Consider the following 24,046-nt stretch of genomic DNA (forward strand, 5'->3'; position numbering starts at 1 on the left):
GTCTCCCACGGGACTCTCTCAACCAGCGTCCTGAACAGGCCAAAGTCCGCCCTCCGGAAGTCCATGGTTGCGGTTTTGCTGGCCCCCCCCCTTACTTCACCAAGAATGGAGAATTTTACCATTTCATGGTTGCTAAGCCCAAGATGGCCACTGACCACCACATCTCCCACCAGTCCTTCTCTGTTTGTAAACAGCAGGTCGAGCGAGGCACCTCCCCTGGTAGGCTCCCTTACCAGCTGTGTCAGGAATTTGTCTTCCACACACTCCAGGAACCTCCTAGACTGCTTCCTCTCTGCCGTGTTGTATTTCCAGCAGACGTCCGGGAAGTTGAAGTCCCCCACGAGAACAAGGTCTAGCGATTGTGAGACTTCTGCCAGCCACTTGCAGAATACTTCATCCACCTCTTCATCCTGGTTGGGTGGTCTGTAACAGACTCCCAACAGGATATCTGCCTTGTTGGCCTAGTGTTGGCCTTGTTGGCCTAGAACAGTGTTGTCTGTTTATTTCAGCAAGTTATATGGACTCCATCAAGGTCAGCTAGGACCTTCGTGTTTTCAGTCCTTCCCTTTTATCCATCTTCCACAGAAGGGAAAGGAGACATAAGTCAAGTAATAGCAGTCACAGTGTGCAACACCCCATGATGTCTGGTGCAGTTGGACTGGAGCTGATGACCGGTCTAATGGAGCTGTCATCTCACCCGTGTTCCCAGTGCAATACTAGCATGTGCTCTGAGCCACACCCCCCGCCACTCACACCTAATTTGAGATCTCGTGGGTGCATAGAAGAAAAAGTCAAGTGATGGCTTGAAGACAGACTTTAAGGTTCCCGTCTGAGTCACCCTGGAAGTCTATGGGAGAGCATACTTTTCCCAGATTCTTTTCCTACTCAACCTACTTTTCCCTGAGCCTTTCCCAGTTCTGTTTAGAGTCTTTGTCCTAAGGATGTGCTGCTGCCCCTTGCTGTCATGACCACAGAATGACGAACAGACTGGGAATACATAACCAGTCTTTTTTGTATGGAAGACAACAGGAATAAAAGTAATTACAACTGAATTATTAAAGCATAGTTATCACTAGCTTTGCAGGCAGTCTGCTGAGACTCTGTGAACATGTGCATTTGTATGTAAGGGTTTGAATGATGTACCTGGGAATAGAGAGGAGGATTTTATTTTTATTTAGTGGTGGTTTTTATGAGAACAAAGAACTGAGTTCTTCCACCTCTCTTGGCCATGGGAGGGGTTCATCTCACCTAATCTAGCCATGGGAAGGGTGAATGTCTAGGCATCTTCACAGGGTGACTCGACCCCCTTCAGGGTGTGGTTTTATGCTCACATTTAACCAGTCTGGGTCCCCAGTGCCACGCTTGCACTGATGAAGATCTCACTGCAAATAAATCTTCTTTTGTTTTGTTTTGTTTGTTTTTAAGTTTATTAGCTGGTTCAGTTCCCCAATCTGGACGGCTGCCCAATCCCCAGCCATTGCTGCCAGCGTGAAAGCAGGTGTGGGAAGAAGCAGCAGGGGCAGGGAAAGAGAGAGCCTTTTCAGCACCTGCACAGACTTCCGTCAGTTTAAGCTGGCTGTGAGCCTGCACTCTGTAGCGGATGGAGTGAATCATCTGGTCACGGTGCCTCTCATGATCTATCAACTGGTGAACACATCTACACAATCAGCTTACACAAGATCCCTAACTTTAAGGTTGCTGAATTGTGCTAAGATAAATTATCCTACCAATTTAGGTATATTTTCATGCAAGCAGACATCCTGGGAGGACCAGAGTCTTTGAATGGATAGAAATGCTTCCATCTTCATTTCCCCAAGGCACGGTAAAAATTTGAGGGTTAGTGTTGGTAAGTCACTCGGGCACTGAAAAGTCCAGAAGGAAGTCAGTCATTTTCTTGCTAAAGATCACTTTGAACAGGATCTGATGAGTAAGTCACGTCATGTAAATGCAAACACATGGTTCTGATGTGGTGGATAAAGCAAAATACAGAAAAGCTATTTTAAGTACACACCATGCTGTGTTTGAACTGCATGAGATAGGATCCTGCAGTAAAAAAATAGCGTGCAATGAAGTGGGTCTTGGTCAGCATGCATATGCTCAACAGTGAAAATACATTTAGATGTGTAATGCATAACAGATTTGTCAGTTCTTTGACAGTTTTGATCCATGCTTTGTATATGGTTGACATATGTTTGATATTTATGTGTGTGTATATGTATGTGTATATATGTCTTGTCATAAAGTACTGTGCTGTTGGGTTAAAGAAGTAAACCAACCTTCACTGAGAAACAAAGAAGAACATCACGTGCCAAGACTTTTTTCTCCTAGACCAGTACCTTGAAATAGTGTTTATGATAATTTCCTCTTAATGTTGGTGGGTCCGTTCTACAGATATATGGATATGCACACAGTTCACTGTCTTTTGAAAGGCAATGTATAGTCACTGAGTGCCTGGAATGATCCTGGGCTTGTACGCCCACACCAGTAAAATAGTTAAAGAATTACTGGTATAAAGTGTGCTGTGAACAATGGAGAAATAATACACGTTATTTTTTCTTGTTCAAGGTGTTCATCTTTACTACGTCGGTGGGGAAGTTTATGCTGAATGTGTCAGTGACAGCAGTATTTTTGTGCAAAGCCGCAACTGTAACTACCAGCATGGTTTCCACCCAGCCACTGTCTGCAAGATCCCCAGTGGCTGCAGCCTCAAGATCTTCAACAACCAGCTCTTTGCCCAGCTGCTTGCCCAGTCAGTCAATCATGGTTTTGAAGTGGTGTATGAGCTGACCAAGATGTGTACTATTCGAATGAGCTTTGTTAAAGTAAGGATTCTTTGTTTTCTCTTGCATTTCTGAAAAGGCAAATCCTAGCACTTGCTAGCTTTGGTGCAAAACTAGACCCCATCAAATCCTTCCCAAGTGGGGATTTGGACACCCCACTTGCAAATAGCAATTCAGACTGCCTGTTTTCCAGTATTGCCTTAAACTTATAGGTGCTTAAAATCAGTAGCTTTTGTGGTCAACCTGGAAATTTTTTAGATTCCAAAAATTAGGTATTCCATAGGCTTTTTGTGCAAAATAAGCAGAGATTGAATGATGTTCCCCCATTGATTGCATAAAGAGCTCAACTTACAGGGGCTTAGCAACGTGTAAATGTTGTAGCATATATCTTAGGCAGTTGTGATCTCTCCTATCGTTACTGGTTTGCAAGAGAGCTTGGTAGAGCCATAGATCTGAAAAGAATGTCCTTATGTCTCTAGACTAATTTACAGTCTCAGCATTACTATAGACTGGTATGTATGGTCTCAGTCAAGAAACACTGGGTCCTCCTTCAGCCCCCACTGAGCTTCCTGGGAACTGTTGTTGTTTGCCACCTGTCTGATCCCTGGCAAGAGATTGTCTTAATTTCTGATGACATTCACTCTGGCCAGCCACACTACCAGAAGGGCTTCTTGCAAGCAGAATACAAAACCCAGAAGAACATCTGACCTTCCCCCTGGTATTTGGAAGAGACAGGAGGCCAGCAAAGCCATTACTGTTTCCATGTCTTTCATCTCTGAACTTTGCAGTCTGACTTCTCTGTGTGCGATGTATCAGTCTTTGTGGGAGTTTCTTAAATCTTCTGAATGGCCTTTCACCAGAATGGGATCTTTTGACTCCTTTTAGCACTTAGGATTTACTTAGGTGCCTATTGTAGCATCTAAACCCCAAAGAATGGTATTTCAAGACTGTTTACAGATGTGCTAGACTGACTTCCTATAGTGCTGCTGGGGAGAGCTGACAGCAATGTTCAGCCTGCAGACTAGAGAAGTCACACCATTAGGAGCAAGTTGGTCCTGCTAGGTACCAGAAGAAGTGTCTTGAGTATGTCCCTTTGTCCTCCAGATTTGGTTCTATACAAATGACTGAATCAAACTGATTGAATTCACATCTAAGATACTACAAAACTGCTTGAGGCTGGAGTCCACTTCCCCTATGTTCTGCAAAGCAGATGAGTTGAGTCCCACGCAGCCTTCTGGTTCTGACTGTTTCCAGCCATCCTTGGGGACCCATCTCCTTAACTCTCTGAGAGCACTAAGAGTGCCCTGTAACTTTTCCCGAGTCCAAGCCAAAATCTCTCTGCCCGTGACCATACTGTTGCTTTTTTCTTGGGAAGGAACTGACATCTTGTTCACACGCAAGCATTAGGGGAAAAAAAGAAAGCAAGAAACCCAACAAACAGCATTTTCTTTAATGGAAGACATGAATGGGCATGTTGTTTGTAAAGGCAGTGTAGCCAGTTACGCAATATTTTCATTATCTCAGCAACTCGGGAGCAGTCTCTTTGATGTGTTATCTGCCTCTATGCCCAGCATGGCAGCAGAAACGGTTGTGTTGATGCACTAAATAATGCTGCTGCCATATTATCACCTTGCTTTGTTGAAACAATAGCAGCCACTATAGTGCCTCAGGCACCAGAAGACCAGTGCAAGGAGTTATTTTGAACCCTTTCCCATGACCTTCGGAAAATGGCTATGCAAATCTCATCTAGGTTCTTCCTTCCTGGCATGTAAAAACCCTTTCCTGTACTCAGTCTTCTCAAATTATTTCTCTCCCAAAGTGTGAGCCCCAGTGTGTTCAGTCTGGGGATAGGAATGCCCCTGGGTGTTAGGTATGTAGTGCACAGAGGAGCATGTTGTCTGTCAGAGCCACACACCAAGAGCCCCCAGGTGCAGGGCAGTCTTTTGGCTTCTCCCCTATTTGTGACCAGATGCTGCTGGTCACCTGCAGCCCACAGGGCAAGCAGAGCCAAAGGACTGGAGACCCTGCCTCCTACACCACCAGTGCTTGAGCTACCAGCTGGGAGACAGAGATGGGTAGGGACCAAGACGTGAGAAACTTGCCAGGACTGTATCCTCTTCTGGAGGCTGGACATGGGACAGAGGGAGGTGAAGGTCCTGTCCCCTCTGATACCCTCCATGTGTCCACAGAGCAGCTGGGAGGAGCTCAACCCTCAGGCAAACGTGAGTGTATCATCAGTGAGAACAGAGAGCAATTTTCATCCACTGAGCGCTGCTGATAACCAAAGCAGGATGGCTGTTGTCCCCTCTCCACAGATGAGACAGCTGAAACACAAAGTGGAGAGACGCAGAGTTTCTCCAAGCCAAGGTCTGAACCCAGTGCCCTCCCTCCCACATTTCCCCAGGTCTTGGGGCTAAGGGGACGACCCAGCACACTTGGCCGTGCTCCCCAGCACGAGGCAGCTCAGTGCTCTGGGACGTGGCTGGACCCTGGGCCGGAGAGAGCTGTTGCCCACAGGAGGTGGGAAGGGCTGGCAGGAGCAGCAGGGCCCCTCGGCTGATCTCCCCCATGCCAGAAGGTGCATTTCTGGTCTCCTTGTGAGGGTATCGGTATCCTCTTCCCACCATCTGCTCAAAACACCACCACAGCTTTGCAAGTTGTCATTTTATTCCCTCATTAAGAGACCTCCACCTCTGGGTTCATTTCAGCTGCGAGGAGGCTACCTGCAGCCCAAGAGAGATGTACGGGAGGCACAGGGGCTCCTGTCCTCCTGGCATTTCCCCTGCTGGGAGCTCCAGCCAGCAGCCTGAGGCAGCAGCCCTGTGTGTGGGAGTTGCCAGCAGAGGGAGATGGCCAGCCACCTGCACGCGCTGCCAGATGCCTCCAAATCGGGCAGGTTGCGCTTGCAACCTGTAATTCCTATTCCTCCGGATTTTCCATCCTACCAGTCAGCAGAGGTGCACCGACTCCTCTGACACTTGCCCTTCTGGCCGTTTATCTTCACTGCAGCTGAGTACTTAAGACTTCACAAACCCAGATGCCTGACTGCACTGATTTAAAGAGTGGCATTTTTTGCCAGCGTTTCCAGAACATAAATCTGAGGTGCCTGTGAACACACACCCTTTCTAGCCTAGTAAATGCTCTGCAGGTCAGAAAAATGGTGCCTGATTAAAAGTAGTCTTTGGGCTTTGGTGGGTCCATATCTTACTCTTCTGCTTTCTTCACCCTTTTTTTCATTAAGAAGCAATAGATTTTATCCACACCACTTACTATGGCATCTAGTTTTGGTATTGATCCTAGTTTTGCAGCTGATCATCTAGAGAAGTGGGTTCTAGCAGCCTCAGTTGTCTGAGTTGTTCAGCACTCTACAATTTCGGTACCTTTGGCAGGCATCAGTCTTAACATACCTCCATGTGTTGTGGTTTAACCTCAGTTGGCAGCTGAGCACCATACAGCCGCTCGCTCACTCCCCCCCCCACCCCGGTGGGATGGGGGAGAGAATCAGAAGAGTAAAAGTGAGAAAACTTGTGGGTTGAGATAAAAACAGTTTAATAATTGAAATAGAATGTTTAAATAATAATAAATAATAATAATAATAATAATAATACACAAAGCAAGTGATGCACAATGCAATTGCTCACCACCCGCTGACTGATGCCCAGCCAGTCCCCGAGCAGCGGCCCCCCCGGCCAGCTTTCCCCCAGTTTATGTACTGAGCATGACGTCACATGGTATGGAATGTCCCTTTGGCCAGTTTGGGTCAGCTGTCCTGGCTGTGCCCCCTCCCAGCTTCTTGTGCACCTCCAGCCTTCTCAGTCGGTAGAGCATGGGAAGATGAAAAGTCCTTGACTGGTGTAAGCACTGCTTAGCAACAACTCAAACATCGGTGTGTTATCAACATTATTCTCCTCCTAAATCCAAAACACAGCACTGTACCAGCTACTAGGAAGAAAATTAACTCCATGCCAGCTGAAACCAGGACACCATGTCCTATTTTCATGACAAGAATATCAGCCTGCCTGACTAGCATAATGATAGGTAAGGCTCAGGTTCTCTGATCAGCGGCCCACAAATGAATAGCCTCATCCTGCAGTGGGACTGCGTTTTGCACGTTGCCCTATGGAAATCCAAGTTCAGTTCTGGCAGTGAGACAGCCAGTTAGCTGTGAGACTTTGGGCTGTGACTTGGATGGCTTGTGTTGCTCTGAAATCAGGCTGCCTGCTTAACAAGCAGACACTGTGCCTGCTTGAGGCACGGCGACTTCTGGTTCTCTTTTCTCCATGCCAGCACCACATCCCCATCTTCCGTCAGATGCTCCATATCCCATATCTCCCCAAAAGAGCTAGAGAAATTACTGCGGGACTTATCACAGCAGACAGCTGGGAACTCCCGTGGGAAAAGAGGACATGTTCAAGGATAGAAAACCCATGGAAAGTGTTTATACATAGGTTAAGTTTAAGGTAAAGGGGACATGAGGAACCTTGCTGGAAGTTTCCAGAGGTTCAGATAAATACCTAGAACTTCTAGAGTCTCAGACTCGTAGGATGCATCTCTACCAATAAATGAAGCAGTGCCCAAGATCATTCCCAGTTCCTGTTAAAGTGTTATGACAGGGCCTGGCCTGCTTTTCGTCTGTGCCAGACAGAAGTCTGGCAGACTTTCCTGGGCACGTCTCTGGGGTGCGAACAGCAGGGACCATTCCCCATGGGCTGTTTGCAGGCAGCCAAGCTTGGAAACAGGCCTTTCCATGACAGTTGATCTCAGCACCTGGAATTGTGACTGAGCATTTTTAATTTAATAGTATAGAGTCCCTGATAACTATGATAACAATGACCTTAAAAAGGAGCAAAGTTTCTACAGAAAATTATCCCTAGGACAAAGCAGTAAATCTTGGGAACTTGGGTGATGGACTACATGTAGTTGTGTTAGACTGTCAGCACTGGAGTTGTGATTCCATGTTTGGTTTTTTTTTTAAAAACTCACTTTTTGGTCCTTTGATGCTTTTATAGGGCTGGGGAGCAGAGTATCATCGCCAGGATGTTACAAGCACACCCTGCTGGATTGAGATCCACCTGCATGGACCGTTGCAATGGCTGGATAAGGTGCTGACACAGATGGGCTCACCTCATAACCCCATCTCCTCAGTCTCTTAAGGATCATCTCTAGAATTCCCTTAGGGTGGATGCTATTGCAGGCAGTGGCTTATAGGATTTCCAGTGAACAGAAGCTTCTATATGTAGATGTATGTAGATGTAAATATATCTATACATAGTCTACTCTCCTTTTTTTTTTTTCATGCTACGTTTTGTGGTTTCTAGTTACTCTGATGCCAGTACAATAAGTTTAGAAATTCAGGTATAGCGTGTCTGTTCTCTAGTACAAAATAAGCCAAATTCCTGCAAAAGTGTCAAACATTTCCTGTGAGCATCTTCATTCCCCAGCCAAGCCAGTAAACGGTGCGAATTCTCAGCACTTTCATGTGGATTCAGAAACCTGGCTGTAGCTGTTCCTAGTAGGTGAAATTCACCCCTCGGCAGGCAACCAAAGTCAGATCTCTGCACCGTTTATATCCATTTTACATCCTAATTTCAGGTCTAAAAGAGGACCTTAGGTGGTGCACAGGACTTATGCATAGAGATGACTTTTATCCAGTGAACTGAAGGACTAAACTGCAATTCCAGTCTGTCTCCCTACTGCAAAGCATGATGGGACAACAGATCCTCTGAGGAGCTGAGGCACCCCTGTCTCCCCTAGGATTTGGCAGGAGGAGAGAGCCCTCGGGACACGTTCAGCACTGGAGCCTTATCAGAGCATTCTGGACACATCCGAGTAGTCTGATGCTGTTAACACAGTAGCGTACGGTACTGCTGCACTGAAAAGCAACAAGCTCCTAAGAAAAAAAAAAAGGAAAATTTGAAATATATGCCTATAAGTTTAAAAACTAATTAACTTCCAGTGCTTTTTTGCAAAGTACATGCATACTTGCATATGTATCTGGCATGTAAACTGAATCCTATCCATTATACAGTATTGATGTAGTTTGTTTTAAAGTTAGGACTGTCTGTAGTTAGACTACTGTGCTGATATCAAGGGTACGTCTAAAAGGGACTTGAACTGTGATTCAGAAAAGGGAAATGAAGTGTGCATTGAAGAACCAAATAATTACTTTATCATTCATTTTGGGATAGTCTTTGTACTGGGAACAGGAAGCCTCACGCTCACAGGATGCAATGAGAAGGAGGTGGGAGTCAGCCACATCCATCCCCTGTGCTGGGCCGGTCCTCGGGATCTGACTGCAACGCTCAGGTTTGACAGAGAGAGCTTCCCTGCCGGTCACTTCGTACATCCCCATGGATGGTTCCTCATCTTAGATACAGGCTTCATCATTTGCAGTGCTTTTGCCTCGCCTGTAGAGGATGGTGAGGCAGTGTAAGCCATGAACAAGCAAAGAGTGAATCTATGTGCAGAACCTTTTTTTAAAAGCTCCTTGTCTGTGGTCCTTCTGTAAGCAGGGAAATCTATCGCCCATACTCTCATCCACAGAGCCAGCCTTACAAAATGCTGTTCACTTGGTAACCTTTTCTGAGGAGGCATGTGAAACTCTTACTACATTTTGATGGTCCCCATTACCTTGCTGAAAGGGTAAAGGATTATTTCTTTCCAGGCATAACAGTCCACTGAAAATTGTTTTGCTTTAGGGGTCAGAAAGAGTGGTAACTTCTCCAATCTCATTCCTCCTTAGAACACACCAGAAGTATCCTGCGGGGAAAAAAAAAAGTTTTACAGAATATTTCTTTTCTTCTCACACAATATCTGGTGCTACACATTTTACTGCATAATTAGAAGAGGATGCCTGATATCTTCAGCTACATCAGCTACATCACATATGCAAATCAAATAACATTCACTGGAAAGACTTTCCATGTGTTTTAGATGCTATGTAATACCTGTTACAGGGTGGTAATTATGAATGGAGCAGAAGAATCGGTAAACTAGCAGGGTTACTTCATTTGAATGCATCTTCAGCTGCCTGCAGAATTTGTCGGGCACAGAAGGATAAATTATTGTTAAGTTTGAGCAGTAATAGCAAGTTGTATAGGAAATTTGTAAATGCAAAGAACCCTATTCTGTCACCATTTGATGTCAGCAGTGTCACTGTGGGATAGGAAAAGCTTTACAGTCTCCTGCAGCAATGCAATCCAATAATAATGTTACACAGAAATTGCAGGCGTGCCATTTACTGTTTAGCAGACTTGAGAGAGAGCAGTTTGGAAAAAGACATTTTCCTCAGCTTCCTCTGTCATCAGTGTCACTGTACTGAGGTACTGGTAACACGGTTTTTAGCATGTTTATTGCACCCTTTCTCCAGTAATTTCTCTGTGCTTTTCATGTTGCTCATCCCTTTGCTTTCTTAGCAGCTAAGGACAGAGAAAATCACCTCTCCTGTCCAGGATCTAGCTCTGTCCTTTATCCTAGATTCTTCCTTGCTTTTTAGGCTGAAACCTCCTTCCCTCCTAATATAGAGAGAAGCCTAGGGGCTGCTTTTAGACACTCCCAGCATTGTCATCTTCCTCGCAGAGAGAAAAGGGGGACGTTCTGAGGTGCATCTGCTCTTGGGCAGCTCCAGAACCCAGTTTCCTGCTGATGCTGCAGAGGAAAATTGGATGGTCAGTGAAGAGAAGCAGGTTCTTCTGGGCCATCTTTCGTTTCATCATAGGGCAGGAATTTCAAGTAGGTAAAATACACTGTACTCTGAGCATGCTTATGTCATCCCATTGAGTATAAGGGGAACTCAGGGTCACTAGCTCAAATGTGGACTGCTACATTGGACATATCTAAAAGTAGGTGAGGTGGGCCCTAGGGAAGATGTGGTGGCTTTCCCAGCCTAGTAATGATGCTTGCTCAGTAAGTGTCTGTGTTGTTTAAATGGAAGTTGGTAAATTCAGAGCAGTTTTTCCTTGTCTGTATGTCTACTTTTACAGTAATCCTCATACAAATAAGATTTGGCTTCAATGCAGTCCACAGGCATCTCATTAAAGGTAGTTACCTTAATACTCCCTTACTAGTAAGTAAAGAGGCATTTCTAGAGTATGATTCTCCTGACCTGTTTAAAAGGTCTGCCTTAGGATGAGATGAGTTTCAGCAAATTTAACTATTTGCTGAAAGTTTGATCGAAGCACCTGATTCTGGGCAATCAAAGCCAACAGCCATCTCAGAGTTGTTAGCATTTGGGATGGCTGGTATCGCTGTGTGAACTCTTTCCTATTTTGATGACCTCTAGGGGCTTAGTCCACTGTATGAGATGCTGTGCAAACACACAGCAGCGGATAGCTCCTTCCCAAGAGAAGGGGAGAGCTCACATCATGAGGGAGAAGTGGTAACAGTGGACGAGGCAAACAAGTAAATGGGAAGATGATTCCTGCCCAGATGCGGTGATAAAAAGTAAGGCCAATAAACCATTTATTTCCCTTTCTTTTTGAACAAAGTCTCTCTTACAGGCTTCTCTACTATGTGATTTGAGATCAGTTAAAAATTCAGGTTTCTCATAATTTACAGCAATGTAACTTTGTATCTCACTTTAATGTCTCCCCATTTTGGAAGGAGATATTTTCTGCTGAAAGGTCTTCATGAACCTGTCAACCTGTAGTCAATTTAAAGCCTTTAAATGCAGTCATTAATACTCAAGCTTTGGAGATAGGGTTCCTGAGAGATTTAAAACCACTTACAGCGAGACTACTTAGTCGAAGGCAGGGTTTTTTAAATGTTTTTTTTGAGCCATCAACAATTCAAACCCTCTTGAAAGTTTCTGTGGAGAAGTACCATGCATCAGCAGGCCGTGGTGGGAGTTTTGTCAGGCAGTGGCATAAAGCACATTCATCATGGTACGTAGACCACTTGTTTTCCTGTTAAGTAGCCGAGAGAAGAATACTGCTAAACTGCTGCCAGTTCTTCAGCACCAGCATTAATGTGCCATTTGCATCCAGAGGTGACAGAAGCAAATCTGGCATGCTGACTGCATGGAGCCATCCCGTGGCACTGCTGCTCTGATGGCTCAGTCCCATAACCTTGCACTGTAACAGCTGATCAGGTACGGTATAGCAATGGCTGTAGCATCCAGAAGTGCAGCACGTGCTTTGCCTCCCCATCAGAGGCTGTGCCACAAGCATCTTTTCTCCTCATGAGTATTTCATGTTTTGCTGCGCTCAGTCAGAAGGATAATGTATCAGCAACACGAAGGGGAACTGTGGCCCCAAGTAACATCAACTGGAGTTGAGGAAATTCCTTCCGTGTCTCCAGCAGGTACTGTGTCAAGACTTTTACTGCCCTGAGCAGCCTTCTCCGAGTGGTCCCTGCCTTGTGCAGGGTGTCAGACTTGATGCCCTGCAGAGATCCCTTCCAATTTACATTATTCTGTGGGTCTGTGCAGAGATTCAATGATAACTGGCCACCACAGGCAGGAGCTCTCCGTTAGTAAGAGACAGTTTCAGGATGAAGCATGTTTATCCTCAGCTATTTCTGCATGAGTTCAGTGCAGGACAGAGTTACAAGGTATTAATGTTCCCTCAGTATATAATCAACACTGCAAACATCTCTCTGTAAATGTCATCTCCATCACACAACTCTTAAAATGGAGAAAATCAGGCATTTGTGCCTGTAACTTTATCTAATCTGCCCTTGTTCTTCCTGGCTTACAACACTCACCTTTGCCTATAAGCTCTATGAATCCGAAAGTCTCACCAGTGACTGAGGAGTTGCATAAACAGCTGGATTTACAGAGGCAGCTCAGGCAGAGACTATTTGCTTCTTGGCTGGATGGAAACAATTCATAAAGAAGCTTGGTTGAATTTAGTAACTTTGAAGGGGTCTCAAGTATAGGGCCAATTTTCTTGGCTCATTAAAGACTTCTCTGGTGCAGCTATAGCTTTCAGGAATACTTGAGCACTACATGGTGCTCAGCACAGGAAAGAAACATTACATCATCTGTACTATTCACCTCCCCCCCGGCTTCCCATAACCTAACTTAGTAAAACCAAAACCAAACACAATAAAGAAAGATTAATGAGTCATAGGGTAGTGTAATTAAATACCATTTTTCAAAGTTGAGAAGTGCTGCCCAGAATATAGATTTATATCATCAGAAATGTACCGAATGTAACATGTCCCATGTGCTCTTCAAGCCAAAGGCGAGAGCTCCTTGCTCTGGAGAAGCCTGGAGAGCAGTCTGTTACTTGAACATCTGAACCCAAGCCCTTCTGGGTGAGTGGAAACTCCAGTGATGCAGCTGAGAAGATTTTTAGAGGACTTCTAGTTCATGGCTGGTTTCTGTAGCGAGAGGTGCATTGAGAGAATGAAGGGACTGGGGAGGAGGGAGCATATGACCAGATACACTCAGTGGTCATCGCAGGAGGTGTGAAGGCAGTACGTGCTTGGGCAGCCATTGCGTTCACTAGAGGTTTTTACATTCACATCTAAACTAATCATCAAGATCTGTTTTAAGAGCAGCTTGGAGTACCACAATCCTTGATCTGGTGCTTCCTACACACAGTCTGACTGGGTGCGCCAGCCCCCCGATTAAGCCATTAGGTATGTTGGAGCAAATGGTGTCCCATGTGATCCAGGGAGTAGGCTTTGGTTGCATCTGGGAACTGCACTTGCACAAGATTACCCTCTGCCTCGCTGCAGGACTAATGAGGAGTTCAGCTTTGGGCAACCATTCAAGGACACTGTAAGCACATCCAGTGTGTGCTCCCCAAAGAAGACTGCAGTCTGAACAGAAACTGCACGACTGAAAGACGCGGATGATATAGAGTGTCTACCTGGGAATTGCAACAAAGCAACTCACTTCATGCATGGGTGGGAAATTGCAGTGCCCAAAGAAAGATGGAATCGGCAGGAGCCTTCACAGGGACTCCTGACTATGGAGACATTTATAACAGGACTATATGACATTTATAACAGGAACTAAGAATGGACAAGTGTCCTCCCTTGAGAGCGACTAAGAGGGCAGGTCACCATCAGAAAAAATAGAGTTGGTCCCATCTTCAGCAGGGAGAGAGATTATATGAGACTTTAGATCTGTGAATAAAAAGCTTCTCAACCAGGAGGCTTCATTGCAGTCACTGAAACAGGGCTTCTTCCTAATGGCAGCTCTGGGAGTACCTTTCTGCAAGGTACAGAAAGCCTGAGTGGGCATTTAGTCTTTGTTCAGCAGAGAGAAACCGCTTTGCGTCTTTAGTGCAGACAGACGCTTCCGCATGTTGTGCACCAGCACAAAACACAGCCTTTGGTTTGTACCAGTCATCTGCTCGTAGGAAGCTCCAGAGTGGCCAGGAGCAGCCAGGATCCTGTTACCCGTTCACCCCAGGGCTTTCCAAACAGCTTGCCCGGGCGTGCCTTACATTATGTTGCCATATTGATGCCACACTTTCCTGCCAGGGACGTGAGGCGTGTGAGAGTCCTATCAAGAGGGCACCTCCACTTGCACCTGGGCCATGCTTGCAAACTTGGTGCCTGTGCAGATAATGAATCTAATTTTCAGGCCATGTCTCTTATGCAAGGTAGACATAACCACTACGTCCTCCAGAGTCAGCTACTCTTCCATTATAGCCAATGTGAACGTTTGCAGCTAATTGTGAGCAGTTTTTAGATCTTCAGTCATAGTGTTTTTATTATCCATGGATGCTGCTATTTTATATTCCATGTTAGTATTCAAATAATATTGCATATGAATAGCATAGGAAGAAATAGACCAACCAGTTAATAATTTTAAATACAGACCTCATCAGCAAAGAAAAGCTAGAAAAAACTTCGTAAAAGTCTGACCCCTTGCACTTTCACAGTAGTGAGCACATCATGTTTCAAAGTGGTTTTTTGATGCTAAAGTGTGTGTTACATCTTATTAATTCACAGTTATGTCCATGAGATGCTTTGCAAACAAGAGAGCAAGGGAATAAACACATTGATGAGCAGAGATAATGCACAATCAGATAAATTTTCTTCGCTTACTCAAGCAATTGGAGTTTTAAATTGTTTATAATACTTTCTAAGTACAAATTAAATGTACCACAGCATACTTTCTGCAGAAAATTCAGCGTTAGCAATTTAATCCCTCATTTCAGTATCACCTCTGTGATATAAATTGGGCTAAGAAGTGAGACAAGAAAGTGAAGAAACAGGCCTTTTTGTCTGGATCAATGAAGCCAAAAGGTTGCAAAGTTCTATGCAGTCAAGGGGCCAAAATGGTGGATTTGAGCAGGGTGTGGGTTTTCTGTGTTAAGTACGAGCCATCACAGTCTGGTGCAGAAAAGAACTGTGAATCGTACATAGATTTAATAGCGTCACTTCTGCCTATGAACAATTCTGCCCTCTGTTCCATCAGAATCAAGACAAAACGTCTGCACCATCCAGAAGAAAGGATTATTCACAGTTAGTGATATTCTGTAAAACATGTCGATCACTCCTAAAAAAACGCTACTTGGACTCTTGCCTCTTGAGAACGAAAAATCTCAGACATACTTAGTTTCAGGAGCCTGAGAGATCAGGGCAGCTCAGAGTCCTCCGATCAGCCCCAGAGTACTCTATCCCATGCCCTGTCATATCAAGAAAGATATAACAACTGCTAATCGAGTGGACATTTTCACAAGCATTCCTCCTGCTGCATTTGATTTGAGGCATTCTGAAGTCAACGTATTTAGTCTGATGTTTGAACAATACACTTTTTAATACACTCCATTTTCTTTGGCTGGAATTATTCTGTTGTAAAAGGGATTATTCACGTCTTGTGTTTTACTGTTAATAAAAATATTTCTGATTTAAGAGCTCCTTCCCTTGTTGTCTCCCATTTTTCTCTTTGGAAGAGATTGGCCTTGGAAAGCTGTAGGTCCCAGTCTGATCACCAGCGACTTTGGGAACCAGAGCATTTAGAAAGCCTTTATTCATACAAGTCAGCCTTGGGCAAGAGGAATCAGTGATTTCACCAAGTGACTAATGGGATGAGGCAACAATTCCATCAGAATGGGACGCTAGACACTATAAAATGGATTGAAAATTAATACGGCATAAAATCTGCATGTTATAAAGTATATGCATCCCTCACTGTCCTCTGGTAGATTTGAAGATTCAAGAGGACAGTTCAGCTTGCTTTTGAAGGAGGCAGCCCTGATCCGACAGGCAGTTAACGAGCAGTGATGCTGCCCTATGACAGAAGCCATAGCTGTGGACCAGACTGACATTAGCGGGAAGAGAGACTTGCAGCTGTGCAGGTCTCAAACTGTTCAAGGAAAAAAGAAAGATATAGTAAGAATGTACTGTTACAGAAGTCAGGTTTTAATCTTCCAAAAATTCAGATTTTGTTCTGCAGTAACAGAAGCAAGGGAGTAGAAGACATAACGGTCTTGGAGCCACGCGGACACTGCTGTGTTTGCGCAGGGCTTGGGAATCCCATCCGACGCTGCCCGAACAGGACAGCCCTGTTACCAGCACATCTCCTGACATCTGCACCAGCCTGTCAGGCACTGATATCACAGACCACCAGAAATACAGGGTGGGTAAGCTGTACTGTGCTGAACACCTCTATGCACATCTTCAGCAAGTTTCATTTATTTTGAGGTAACCAACTCGTTCAGCACTGTCTTAACAAACACTCCCTGTGCCCCTTTTCCACCATGCGGGTTGGTTTGTTTTTTTTAAAGTTTAATCTGATCTGTTCACAAAAATGCTTTCATAAGCTGACCATTTAAAACAAAAGCTAATACTTTATTCTACAATTTCAGCCCATTACATTTTCACATATATTCTGAGACGCTGAAAAGAGTAATTGATTTTACTTAAAGCTAAAATAACTTTCTATAAAAAGAGCCTTGGAACACATAAGTTTTAATGCCACCTAGTCAGAGCTAGCCATTTTAGTATAGAAAAAAAAAACCCATACAAATTTAACAGAACAAAAAAGAACAGGCTTTGGTTTTGTTTTTTAAAGAAAAACAAAGATTTTACTCAAACACTTATTGGTCCACAACTGTTGATACAAAGTTTTTCAATTTCTTTTTTAAAGAACAACTTGCACAATGCTAAATACAATAAATCCCTACTGAACAAGTTCTATACATACACAAAGCACAGCTTGTAAAAATTCATAAAACTAACAAATACTCCTGAAGAGAGATTATTTCGCAGATCAAACTGCTGCAATATCAAAGTAGTACCTTAATAAGCACCTACACCATTCAGACAGCCTCTATTCAGAAATGTGGTTTAATACAAAACTTTGTTTTAAAAACAAAACATGGGATTCAACACTTGCATAATACAGTGTTTGGATTCTTAACCCAATCAATTGCAAGTTCATCTGAATTGGCTGAACACCTGAGAAGTCTAGCACTAGAGCTGATACCAGTTTTCTTAATAGAAGAATTTTAACTATACTTTTTTTTTAGAAGAAAAAGACTACATGAAGGAAAAAAAAATGCACAATTACATTTTAGTTTTTGGATGCATTTGCTATTATGAGTTAAAAGTTTTAAAATTTAATTTAGTCACTTAAAAATGAGTTATATTCTCATCTGTTATTAAGTTACATTTCAGATATAAGAGGTTGGCTCTTACGAGTAACTCCACAAAAGAAGGTCCAACTCTCAGTTGCATACGTTCCACCTAATTCTTCTCTAAAGCTTTTCGCCATTTATCTCTTTCGGTACTTTTAAACCCAAGTTCTTTTACATGCTTTGCACAGACAATGAAGCATTTCAAACCTACTCAACTTGTAGATAATGAATATATAGCAGGAGGATCACCTGGTTTGCACTTTTCTGAGCCACTGGATCGACTTCTTGATGGCATGTGTCTGTAGCCTTTAGTGCAAGATTCTACTGGACATAAGTTTCTCACATCCCTGAGCAATTGCTGTTAGGTCATGCCACTGGATTGGCTCAAATTCAGGACTTTATTTCACAACTTCCATAGAAAGTAACTGACTTCCTTCAATGATTGTCATCAAAGAGTGACTCATTTAACAGTAAATCCTTATATGGAAAAATGTTAATTTAGTGGAAGACTTTGGTAGGAAAAGGGTGTACAGGTAAACATTACTAATATAAACAAATTTCTATTAAAAAATTAAACATTAAAATGAAGTTTTAAAAAGAATCAAAAAAGACTCCTCCAGATTTTCTCACAAGTTTGCAGACACCCAAGCAGCTCAAAACCTCAAAAGTGCAAACAAGAAACAAGTGAAATGTGTAACAGCAGCAACTTTAGTTTTCCTTTAAACATTGAGATACTTTGTATTTATATAAAATACACATTCTATTCCTCCTTCAGCACCAGACTCATCTGCAAGTCATCGATCTGTTTTGATTACCCAGGTGCTCCTTGAAACTGCTGCTGCCTTTGTTCCAAAGCCTGTTGACTTAACAGTCGCTGTTGTTTCTGTAGAAACTGCACTACTTCTGGACTTCTGAGTAGGGACTGCAAGAAAGAGAAGGCAGACTTTACTTTAAAGAACTCACATATATTAAATAGCTACCATAGTGATTAAATTTATATTACAATATTTTTTCCATTAAATTAATTTGTGCATTACCCATTGTTGTGGTTTAACCCCGGTAGGCAACTAAGCACCACACAGCCTCTTGCTCATTCCCCCCCTCAAGTGGGATGAAGCACTGCTCAGCAGTAACTAAAACATTGCTGTGTTATCAACACTGTTTTCATCACAAACCCAAAACATAGCTCCACACAAGCTACTGTGAAGAAAGTTAACTGTATCCCAGCCAAAACCAGCATACCCATACAAATGAGAGTTGAATGAAATGCTGAAGAATTACAAAACATGCTTACAAAAAACATCTAGAAACTGTTTCAGGACATCAGCAGGTAACCAGAAGCAGCATTAATACACATCCTGAAAGGAGATTCAGAATGTAAAGAATATACAATATCACAAAACCCATAAAGATAGCAACAGGAGTAATCTACTGATGTATTGAAAACAAACACTTTCAATCATGCTTCAGTTTTGAGCTAATTTCTACATTCCCACTGCAGAGAGCCCAAAAATACTATAATAAATAAATAAATACTGTAATTCTATGGCAAAGCTCACGTGCCTGTCAGAGTTCAAAGAGCATCTGGACGATGCGCTCAGTCATATGGTTTAGTTTTAGGTAGTCCTGCGAGGAGCAGGGAGTTGGACCCAGTGATCCTTATGGGTCCCTTCCAACTTGAGATGCTCTATGATTCTATGTTCACCAAGTGTTCAATAATTTCCCAACATTTCAAAACAGCAGTCCAGCCACAAGGAATGAGTTAAAAAACCTCTCTGCCTTCAGCCAAAAGACAAAAGTATCTAAAACTATTTGCATCTGGCTCCTGGCCTGAACAGTTGCAGTCTGTGATCCAACTTTGGTTGTTCACTCTCATTCCTGCGTGGTGGCAGCACAAGCGTTTGTAACGTCAAATGGCAAATCAGGTTGGGAATGGATCATTCCAAAAGGATCCTTCCAAAAATTAGTGCAGGAAAAAGGTTATTTTTCAGCCGAATTAATTCCCTAGACTGCTTGCTCATTATGCACGGTTACTTCACTGATGCAGAGGTACTGCAACTCTGTAATCCAGATTTACATTCAAAAGGACCAGCAACTTCCAGGGCAGGGTCTAGAACTTTATGCTCTTAGGGGCAATTCTGCAGAGATTGTAATTGAAAACAACCATTCTGCATATAACTCACACCTACAGCAGCACTGAACAGGTAAGATAAGTGAATCGGCCACTGAAAGCAGTTACTAATAACAAACAGGCTCACTGAACAGATGCGCAGCCACCTTTTCCTTACCGTACGTTAGCTTTATCAAGTCACTTCACTGCACAGGGTAGTTCTGCAGTAAGTAGTTCTTTATCTATGGCTGGTTTTTGACATTAAGGTGCTTCAGGCTCTCCATCCAGAGCTTGCTGCTTCTCAGCCCCTTGCCTCTGCTTTCTACACCTTTATCCAGTGCAAGCTGCACATCCAGGCACACAAGGGCCACCACAAAAGCCTCTCCTCACCGAGATTAACCACACACAAGAAACTTACGAGCAAGCACAAAAGACGTGGCACTTCTAAGCGACCAACCTGCAGGCAGCTACCAGTGACATGCAGTAACTTTCACGTGCAGGAACGTTAAGGTATGGAACAGCCTTGGATGCAACAGGCCGTGAGAGATCTTTCTGGGTCACCACGTATCCCTCAGGCCTTGTGTTGTGCAGATATGCACAAAACAAAGAAGAAATTCTAGAAGAAATAATGCTGAATTACAGAAACCGAGTCAGAACAGAGAGAGAAAAGCAAAAATCAGATCAAGGAGAATCTGAATCTCACTTTGCCAGAACACCGCAAGGAAACCTCAATTCTTGAAGAGCCTTGACATAACTCTGTGCAAAAGCTCTCAACATCTATTTAAAGAGCTTCTGGTTGCTATTATTTCTAGAAAAAATAATATTTCATTAATAAGATACCTTTCAAATTTAATTAAAAGCCACATTAATAGAAACAGCCAGGAAAGGGGACAACAGTTCAGTAAGCGGGACATGAAGAACAACAGATCATGTGAGAAATAAACTCCATAGTTCATTACTTTTTTCTTGTAAGAACTGAAGAGCTACAGATACCTCTCTGAGTTTTAGACCTAATCATTAAATAGGTACTATTATTGAGAAAATTCAAGAAAATAAATCTATATAGTTGTATACTTAAGACTGATATGGTGTTTCTTTAAAGACGTTTCAAATTTCTGAACAAGGACTACAGCACTTTAATGAGTATTGTTAAATTGCTTTGCATAGCTAACAGAAAGAACAGGCAAACAGATCTATTAGCTTTTGGAGAAAGGAGATCGTAAAAACCAGTAACATCGAAAGCAATGAAGAAGCCCAAGGAACAGTAAATACTGAATTATTTCCCTTCATTGGGCTTAATTCTTTGAATATACTTACAGAACAACAAAAGCATTTCAAAATTTACAACACATGCCATTCATACAGCCTACAAATATTACAAGTCACACTATTTGCATACAAAGTTTGCTTTATCAACAAATATATATGCAATTTTAAGTGTAATATGATAGGTCTACAACCTTTAAAACACACTACAGTAATCAAAGCTTACATCAGACCTAAAGTCCGTGCATTGTTCTATCTAAAGCTTTACAGAAAAGTTGGTTTAACAAGTTAAAAACATCTCAGTTATACCATAAGCACTACTTACCCTAAAGAAATAACCACGTCTATTTAGTACCACCAAAATACTCAACTTCAGTTAACATGGCAGTGACCATTAAATTTAGTCATCTTAGTATTCTTCACGCAGAGGCTGAGACACACATCTGCTCTGCAGCATGTTTCAAATTTGAAAATATGCACATGTAGTGTATGATCATTAATCTGATTTTCATCTTTCACAAAGGTGACAGTTAAACACTGTTACACTGCCTTTATTTATTTGAGTTCAAAACCTCTAAGAAACCAAAACTTACCAGCCTCTTTTTATTCAATACTTGTTCTAAAAGAGTAGGTCTTGCTGGGCGATCTCCAATGGATCCTGTTCTCTGTTTTGTAACAGAAACTGAACCTTCAACACTATCCTGCACATGAAAGAAAATTAAAAAAAAAAAAAAAAAAAAAAAGAGAAGTGAGACTATAAACCTTGATATAATGATACATTTACTTTTCACCACAGAAAGTCCCAAGAGTAAAGAACGTTTGCCTCAATCTGCAGAGGAAAATAACAGCACAAGAATGGAAATATATCTATTCAAGTATTTGCCTCTTCTTTCCACCTTATTTTCACTATTTCATCAGTCACAGTGAAGCAATGCAGCTGAGTTAGTCCTCTAAATTGCAAAACTAACCAGCTTAGTATGGCTAGTTAATGGCTTTAATTTCTTTGATTACATTTCTTAAAAATGAAGTCATTCTCACAACAGCTCAATCTCCAGCTTGTGGAAGTGAATGATATTTAACATTTGCAATTGGGTAGGAATGACAATAATACTTTTAATAGCAAAACAAAACATACTTCAGAATGCTACTACAAACTTGTCAAAGCCACAGGCAAGAGACAGTAAAATCTGCATGTTTTTTTCTTTTTAAGTTTATTCTGTTCCTTGTACAATCACCGGTCATATGAATTAGACCGTCTTCTAAACAACGTGGCTCTACAATCTGCCATAGAGAAAATATTCACGGTTTGGAACATTTCAACCAATGTTGAATCCTATGTGTATTAAATTCACAACTTACTGACACTTCCTTTACCTGAAAGGGTTCAAGCAAGAACAACAATGACAACAACAAAGTATCCCAATATCTTTCACTTCAATCCTGTCCACAGAAGTGAAAAATGAAACTTCTATTAGGAATCTAACTCTGATGCCACAAGATGACAGCATCTTGCGGGGCCTTGATAGACACCACTGCAAAAAAGCAAACTAAGTTTAGCACTAAATATCCTGCTTTCCTCTGCAAGTTCAGGCCTTAATTTCATAACATTCAAAGCAACCTGCACTTGCAGAAACGGAGAGAAGCAAGCCCGCTCTCTTCCAACATGCAAAATCACTATCTCATCTTACAGATCGAAAAGTCTTAACCCATCACTACATGAAATGCAGCAATTTTACCCTTCTCCCATACTGTCCCCTTTTCTGAACTAGCACAAGTATTTGTGTAGACACATCATGAACTGAGCATGATGAATTATTAGGAAAGGAAGAGAGAAGAGGGGAAATCATGCCGGTATATAAATCTAGAATTCACCCACATCTTGAATACTGTGTGCAGTTTCTGTTCTCTCATCTAAAAGAGAAGTAGCTACTAGAACTAGAGAAGGTTCACACAACAGCAACAAGGATGGTAAAAGTACACAACTTTTCACTTGGAAACAAGCATGCTATGTCTTTTCACTGCAGGAAGCAAACAACTTAGAGGCAAGCCTACCAAGTAAGTGTCACAAACTGAACAGGAATTAGTCGTTCGCTGTATCTTCTAATGTAAACACGAACTGGCAAATTAAGTTAACAGCAGCCAGGTTCAAAAAAGACATCATTCAAACCAGGTAGCAGACCTGAAGAAACTATCAGAACGTAATAGATGCTGAGAGTTTATGAGGGTTCAACAAAAATCAAAAAAAGTACATGGAACAGACATCACTTAGAGTTACAAAATACATCAGAAAACCCACACCTGTCTCTGAAAGTCCTTTGAGTTGAAAGAAGCTGGGAGAATATTCCCTAGCAGTGTCATGTACACGTGCCTTTTTCTCAAGCACCTGCTTCACGGCAGCTTTTACAGCTAGACAAAAAAATATTCTTTGGTGTGACACCCAGTACAGTTACTATTATATTTATATGAAGAAAAATCAGAAAAAGCAAAGTTTTTTGATGGTTAGTTTGCAGTTAGATCAGTTCCCAGTCACACAACTCCAGAGACAGCTGTGCTGACAAAAAAGGGTTGCTTTTAGCAGGAGTGCCAGGTAAGATTTTTTTCTTCTGGCAACCACTATTTTATACTTGGCCCTTCAAGCACAAACTAGCCAGGACCTTCAAAAGTAAAACCATTTCCCTCTTCCTACCTCATCTAAAAACAAGATCTTAAAAGCTAACTCAGGACAAGCGACCATCAGAAACTGTGTTATCCTGGCTGAGTCACAAACTGTAGAAAAAAAAACTATGTAAGAAGTTGAACATTAGCATCAGTTCTCCCACTGACAATATTTCCCCATCTAAACAATATACATAAGTTTATGAAAGTAAGTATGAACTATTAGCGGTCTAAATATTTAACTGCTATTTAATATAAAAAAAATCAACAAGTATCTTGAAGAACCTACACAACTGATTTTTATATACAATATAATCTGATACCCAACGGTCTTTGTTACTTTAAAACCCCACATTTCAGTACTAACTGGGCAAGAAGACTGACATTTCTCTTAAATCTATACTTCCATCTTTCCTCCCGTGAAATAAACACACGCTGCACAGCAAAGTATCTTTTAGCAAGAATTTTTTCCCTGCAATCTTCTGGTATAGTTGTAAGTTGCTACAATTTATATCACAGTAGAAAAAAGAAACGGGGTTTGCTCTTCCACCAGAGGAAGAGTGAACTCTAGGGCTGTCCTTCGCTGCTGGTACCGGAGATTTCTTCCCCTTCCTCTGGGCATAAAGGTCCCATTCCGTCTGATGGAAATCGATTTTCCACGGGAAGCCCCTGCTCCCAGGGGACCACACGTC

The 24,046-nt window shown here is 42.4% G+C and overlaps 1 protein-coding gene across 3 annotated transcripts in view; it reads left to right on the forward strand.

Annotated features, from left to right (window-relative positions):
• The window catches only part of SMAD9 (SMAD family member 9), a 26,421-nt gene extending 17,182 nt beyond the window's left edge, over positions 1-9,239 (forward strand). For all 3 annotated transcript variants that reach the window (XM_009290187.2, XM_009290189.2, XM_009290190.2), the window contains 2 exons: positions 2,566-2,822; positions 7,790-9,239. In XM_009290187.2, the coding sequence (XP_009288462.1) occupies positions 2,566-2,822; positions 7,790-7,933 (401 nt within the window). In that variant the 3' untranslated portion in view covers positions 7,934-9,239. The remainder of the gene's footprint in view (positions 1-2,565; positions 2,823-7,789) is intronic.
• Positions 9,240-24,046: the final 14,807 nt, after the last annotated feature.

This window comes from Aptenodytes forsteri, unplaced genomic scaffold (genome assembly GCF_000699145.1).
Source record: "Aptenodytes forsteri isolate BGI_AS27 unplaced genomic scaffold, ASM69914v1 Scaffold155, whole genome shotgun sequence".
NCBI classification, from domain to species: Eukaryota; Metazoa; Chordata; class Aves; order Sphenisciformes; family Spheniscidae; genus Aptenodytes; species Aptenodytes forsteri.